General features: G+C 32.3%; 1 protein-coding gene across 1 annotated transcript; it reads left to right on the top strand.

Moving 5' to 3' along the window:
• The first annotated feature begins 240 nt into the window (after positions 1 to 240).
• On the top strand, positions 241 to 1,838 carry LOC115963349. The gene is made up of 3 exons (XM_031082318.1): positions 241 to 552; positions 1,519 to 1,626; positions 1,731 to 1,838. The coding sequence occupies exons 1-3, from the start codon at positions 415 to 417 to the stop codon at positions 1,836 to 1,838; spliced, it is 354 nt and encodes a 117-aa protein (XP_030938178.1). The 5' UTR covers positions 241 to 414.
• The last annotated feature ends 5,149 nt before the right edge of the window (positions 1,839 to 6,987 follow it).

Raw genomic sequence — 6,987 nt, 5'->3', positions numbered from 1 at the left:
AAATGATATTAAAACTTTTCTAAAATAGATTGTTAACGAGTGGACACTCGTTAGCATGACCCATTAAAATATACTTGCTCTTTTTTTTTTTTTCTTTTTCTTTTTTGTATGTATGTAAATTGCTTTGGAATTCTTTTTTTAAGATCCCTTTTGCTTTGGAATTCTCATCAAAAAAAAAAAAAAAGCTTTGGAATTGGATATGTTGATTTGACTCCTAACGTTTGTACTTTTGTATCAATTATGTAACGCCTTTCTTATCCATCGTGACGTGTATTCGACCAGCCGTTACATTTAAATGTCTCTCATTTCTATGCATTTTTTGCATAGCCCCCATATTTTGATTTATACTTCATTGAGGATTAGAATGATTTTTTTTTTTTTTTTTTTGGAGTAAAAGAGGATTAGAATGAATCAATGTCTAGTATTAGAGAAGGAAACCAGCACAAGAAGGTAGCAGTACAGCCTAAGGCTGTTTCATGGCAGGAGAAGAAAAGCCTTGCAGATAATGAAGAAAAAGTCCTGCAAAAAGAAATAGAAGATCTTAGATTATGGGTAGGTTCCTTCAATTCTCATCCTTTTTTTTTTTTTTTTTTGCTTTCTTATTTTTAAAGTTGTTAGCCAAATTAAAGAAAGCAAGAAAGAAATAAAATAAAGTAACTATTTTTTCTTGATAATTAAATTGTAAATATGAGAAATTAACATCAGAGAGATTAGTGATACATCATTTTTACTGACAAAGAATGTCCATCTCTTGTTTAGGTGGGGAAGGAGGAGGAATGTACTAGTATTTTTATTTTTATTTTTTGATTTTCAATTGCTTTGAATTGGGGAAGAAATAATCAAAACCTCCTCCTTCTAATCGTTTATATTTAGGCATTAAAGTATGGGTGAAAAAGTTGGCATGGAAAAAAAATATTGCAAATAAACATTGAAATAATTTCTCAATTTCATTTTCATTATACTAGAATTTGGTGCACAATGCTTATGCAATAAGGGTTTGAGTTGCGTTTAGTGCACTAGAACACCAGACAAATTTGCCATAAGATAATAATGATGAATGAGTAGATACCATGAAACCATACTTCTTTGTCTTGTGGTACCTATCAATCTATCATCCATTATTTTCACCCAATTAAAATTTTTCTATAACTCTTATTTTAGGTTGAGAGAGAGTGAGACTAAAGTAGCGTTTGAATACTTAAATTTGGATTTAGATTTAAATTTTAAAGTAATAGATTTGAATGTCTTTATTCCAAATCTATAAATATTGAAGTACTAATTACTGTGTCTTAATGGATTTCTAAAATTTTATAGGTTTAGAAGTTATTTCAAATTCAATGATTTGAAGGTTTAAAATCCTTGATAGATTTATCAAATCCAAATTCTTGACCCTTTTTAAACTATCAAAACAAGATATTTGGATTTTAATCACCCAAATCCAAATCCATGTTCCTAGATCCTGTCATCCAAATACACCATGATTCTAATGCATACCAAATTCTTTGCTTTATTTGACAGGTTGAAATGATGGATACCATGAAGGATGAGCAGTTAAAGGAATATTTATATAACAGACCTAACGAACTAAAGACTGTGAAGATCCAAAAAAGCAAGCCTAGGCAAAGAGTAAGATACAACGTTTTCTTTGTTGATCAAAATGGGAAGTATGAGTTTCACTTTTCCTAACATTATTCTTTATGATTATGACAGTGCTCATGTTGTTAGTGCAGGTCCAAAGAGTTGAGAAATCTTCGACTTCTGATGGTATATTGGCTTCTGTATGGAAATTCCATAAAGAAGAGGATGAAGATTTGAAAAGTAGGTCTAATATTGTTTAAATGTCTTCTTCTTTTTTGGGAGTAACGTCATGTTTAAATGTTTAGTTGCCAAAGAAGTACTATATTGATTTACACAACTGTATTTCCATTAGGCTAGATGAATCGCCTTATCAAAAGTCAACCTCTTTCTTACAAACAATGGAAAAAAATTGTTCTATGGTAATACTTTCACTCCTTAGTTCCGGAATTCTTCTTCTTTTTGCTCATTGAATGTCTCTGCTGCAATATTACACTCATAGCATTAGCATACCGTTTAGATTGCATTTTACCACTTGGTGGAAATTATGTTCTGCACCCTTGTTTGTTTCCATATGTTCAGTTGCAACTTATATATATATATATATATAGACACACACACATATAGGATCTGGTTCAATTTACACCTAGTGTAATTCTAAGCAATGTTACACCACCTAATAACTTGTTATTGAATTAATAATTTGAAAATTTAATCGTTGAATTATATATTCTATATGTTCTTAACATGCATGCCAATTTTTATATCAATTGAATGTTATTTACCATTTGATCCATAAACTCATCTTTTATGCATTATTTTAAACTACAAAAACTTGAATTTTAATAATTGATTAATGGCATAGCTATTAATCTTTGATCACCTTAAAATTTTACAAGTATAGAGAATATATGAAGAAGATAGTGTAATCTAATTGTAGATTTGTCAATATTCGAATCCAATTAAAAAATATTGAGTGGTGTAACATTACTTTAAGTTACACCAGGTATAACTTGAACCTAACTCATATATATATATATATATATATACAGGAACGTAGCTAGCTTTGGACTAGGGGGAGCAATGGCCCCCCCTAAATTTATATATATATATATATATATACACACACACATAGACGTATGTGTGTACTAATTTTAGCAATTTTGTTCTATAAAATTACATTTTTTCCCTTTAAATAATATCATTAATTCTTTTAAGAATAATACTATATTCACAAACTTTTTTTTCAACATTTTTACAAACTGTTTTGGTAGCAAATTCATATTGGTTCGCACATGGACCCATCACTCATGTCATTTTCTTACTTACTAGTAACCACTTATTACATCAATAATTTATAAAAAAAGTTTATAGCGCTAATATTTTCCTCATTTTAGTGACTATAAAAAAAATGTATAGATCTAAAATCTAAAACAAAGAATACAAGCCCCAAAAAAATAGCTAAACAACAAAAATTACCAATAGTAAAACTTAAAAAAAAATTAAGCTCAATTAACCAATTTTATTTTAAATAAACAACCCTATCATTTAAAAAATTATAAACAAAAATAATTTTGTTCTTACTGACACAAAAAAATTAAAAAAAAAAAAATCTCAGTAGTTAAGTAGTAACAGAGTCAAATGTTGAAACCGCTGCACACAGCCAACAGTAAAGCTGCCCCCCTTAACTTAAAACTCTAGCTCCATCCCTGTATATATATATATATATATATATATACAGCAATTTATCTTGCAAATGTGATCATTAATTAGGTGATGGTGTCAGTGACAGAAATTTTGGTCATGGAGAAAGTATATCATATGGTCGCTCACAACATGTGGGTTCTACTAGTGTGAGAGGTTAGATACACACACCTGTTACATGATATATGTTTTCGTGGTCACGGGGGAAAGGGGTGTTGCAGTGGTCAAGGACAGACCCAGGTGGGGGGCTTGGCCCCCTCGGGTCCAATTATTATTATTTTTTTAGTTATTATATGTTTAATTTTTGTAGTTGGGCCCCCTTCCAAAACCTTAGGTCCCCCTTCTCCTTGTTAAGCCTAGTTAACCTTATCCAATAGCAGCTATCTAATTCAAAAATTTAACAAAAACAATAAAAACATTCACAATGGTAATTGTATTTTAGCAACAAAAAAAAAAAAAAAAAAAAACTATTTTACCACCAAAGATCTAAAAAATCATGTATTATTGGAGACGCTAAAGCTAAATTTTTTACAATTACTATAAACTGGTATAAATACTAGTTAACTGTAGCAATTTATTAAAAATAAAATAAAATATTTTATGAAGATTATATCTCTTACTTCAATTAAAAAACTCAAATTCTCTCTCTTCCTTTATTATTTTAATGAGTTGTTTATATTATTTTAGATGAAGTGATAAAAAAAAAAAATAAGAACATTTGATATTAGATGTATTGTAAAGTGAGGTGGTCAAATAGATAAAATAGTTTTTTGAGGTGCTAAAAGCTAAAATTTTTTAGTACCACCACTGTGAATGCTCTAACTTCAAAAAAAAAAAAAAAAAAAAAAAAAAAAAAAACCTAGTTAGCCTAGTATTAAAAAAAATATATATTATTTTGTTTTTGTTTTTGTCTTTGTTGGTAAATAATTGCATCTTAATATATTCAGAAACAATGATTTTAAGTATTTATAATTTTTTTAATATTATATGGATGCCTATTTGGATTTTTTTTTTCCTTTATAACCCGGCCCCGACTAGCTTAAAATCCTGAGTCCATTCCTGACAGTAGTGATGGCAACGAAGGTGGTACTGGTGGTGGAGTTTGAAGTGGGCTAGTGGTATTAGTGATAGCAATGGTAGTGATGGTGGTAGCACAAAGGAATGGAGATGAATGTGGAAACATGGAAATCGTGGAAATGTTTTTCCCTCTCTTTTGGGTCATTTTGTATTGACTTTGAAAAATGCTTTCCTTTGTTCAAAATTTTCCATTGCACCAAAAATAAAGAAAAATGGAAAACATATTTAGGAGGTGGAGAGCATTTAGGATGCTTTTCATTCTAAATAATAAAGATTGATATGACAATTAACAATCCATTTTTTCGCAAAAAAAAATATTTTTCTAAAAAATTGGCTCATTTTCTTGTAATTGGTTAAAATAAGGATAAAATTTAGGTACAATACCTTAGGTGATGTTCTTAGGTTTCCTTCTTAAGTTTCAGTCATGTGGCTACTTAACTAAAAAATACAGTTTTATCCTATGAGGAAAAATTCACATGGTAGAATTTTAAATGAGAAACCTAAAGAATAGCACCTAATTACTATACATAAGTCTTACCCTTGAGATAAATTGGAAAATTTTATGTTCTTCATCTAAAAAAAAATCATTAATATTCTTGTGATTTCAATTAATTATAAGATCCCAAACCTTCTTTTACAATATATGAATATTGTGTAGATAAACAAGATATATTTTTTTTCAAATACACATTTGCTAGTTCATCCCAAAAAAAAATCATAAAAAAAATTAATCATCCATAATAGTTAAAACATGTTAAACTATTTTAGTTAACTGATTAATTCTTAGATAGTTAGAGAGGTGTACTTCAAGCTCTCACATTGAGAGTGGGCCCCACAATGGGACCCAAGTTTTGGGCCTACCCTTTATGTGAGAGCCTAGAGCACTGTTTCGAGACTACCTGAATAGTTTAACATGCCAAAATAATAATGTTTCTAACTCCAACCACTTTGGTTCTTTTTTTCTTTTTTCTTTTTTTGGGTGAGAAGAGCCACTTTGGTTTTAAGGGTGGTAGAAAGCATTTTCTATCCAAAACCTATGTTTTATCATTAAGTAGCCTACAAGTTTTTAGTTGACCAAAATTTTCTGTTGTACCAAACATTAGAAAATGTTTTTCAAACAAACAGCACAAAAATGTGGACAATGAACTAGAATTGAAAATTTTGAATTACACAAAAATATAATGATACATATAATTTTAGTGGTCCATAAAAAGAAGTTGACATTGCTAATGGGATGACTTTTTGGCACACATTGTTGATGGCCATTTTGGAAGCCCAAGTAGAAGGGAGAAGCCCAGCAACACGGACAGAAAGGAGTTGGCAAACGGATAGAAAACCCATTAAGTCTAAGCGGCAGGAATAATGGATCACAGGCCCATGAGACAAACAAATGGGTCTTGAAGAAGTAAATAGGCTTAAAAGAGCCTGGAAAGAGAAAAAAAACAAATCATGGGCAGTACATGATGTGGAAAAGTGAGAATGGGCCGCGGCAGATCCAAAATAATGAAAACAAAGAAAGTAAGGGGTTAATGGCAAGCCCATGAACCCCAAGGATAAGGAATAACGTAATTGGGCCGGGGAAGCCCAAAGAATTCAATAAAAGCCCATGATGATACGAAGTTAGGAAAAGGGCCGAGAAAACCCCAGGAAAGCAAACGGGCCTGGGATGCCCAAGAGAAAACAAATGGGACACAGGAGCCCACTAGTAATGTAACACAAGAACCAATGGTCTTGCTGGGCCATTAGGGTAAGTATAAACGGCAGGTTCAAAGGGGTCCAGCCAGATTGAAACAAAACAAACTCCGCAGCAAGAATGATAGAATGATATGGTAGGAGATAGTAGCAGGAAAAAGGGTGGGCTGAGGAAAAAAGTAAAGCCCACCATCAAGCAAGACCCAACCCCAAATAAGGCAAGCCATAAAGGAAAGAGAAACCAGAAAATGGTCAAGAACGGACGGCAGACTGTGCAGACGCATGAGCAGCAGGTAGATTTTGGACATACATGGAAGAGAGGCACGTGCAAGGCCCAGACTCCACCAGCCTGTACCCAACCAATACAAGACACGGTGAGGTCATGGGTCAGAGGTAAAGGGGTATAGTTTGGTGGTGGGGAGAGGGAAAAACCTATTTTAGGGTTCCTGCTAGGGCTCTTTTGGGGGAAGTGTCCTGCTAGGATGATACACCACCCAAATGGGCAAAACTGAGCTGGAACCACTAGGTGCATGCCATAAGGGATAGGGAGAGAGAGGATACCCATACCGTAGTAAGAAAGGGTGTCACGGCAGACAAACAAACAAAATAGTCTTCTTTTGTCTGGCGATGGGGAGTAGCTCACAATGGGACCAATGGTGGTCAACAGGTATACCCAAACCAAACAAAGGTGGTTAAGAGCTAAAATAGTAAAATCTGATCACGACAGACACTATAAAGAGGCCCTTACTGTGTACAGGAGGGATGAGGCAATAACACAACAACAACAGTAAGCACTACAGTATTTAAAAGCTTGAAAACCAAGAAATAGGAAATAAGGATTAAGAAAAAAGGGAATATTAGAAAGGAAATAGAGAAAAAGATAGAGAGTGAGAATGACAGACATGTACCAATAGGTTCATTCTCTCTCTCCCTCTCAAA

The sequence above is a fragment of the Quercus lobata genome, chromosome 2 (genome assembly GCF_001633185.2).
Source record: "Quercus lobata isolate SW786 chromosome 2, ValleyOak3.0 Primary Assembly, whole genome shotgun sequence".
Lineage (NCBI taxonomy): Eukaryota > Viridiplantae > Streptophyta > Magnoliopsida > Fagales > Fagaceae > Quercus > Quercus lobata.
This window is presented reverse-complemented; position numbering and strand designations above follow the sequence as displayed.

Bases quoted from the DNA above. Each gene is read 5' to 3' on its own strand.
- LOC115963349 (XM_031082318.1), top strand. From the start codon at position 415: ATGTCTAGTATTAGAGAAGGAAACCAGCACAAGAAGGTAGCAGTACAG. The intron at 553-1,518 runs GTAGGTTCCTTC...TTTATTTGACAG, and splicing joins TAGAAGATCTTAGATTATGG to GTTGAAATGATGGATACCAT. The intron at 1,627-1,730 runs GTAAGATACAAC...TTGTTAGTGCAG, and splicing joins AAAGCAAGCCTAGGCAAAGA to GTCCAAAGAGTTGAGAAATC.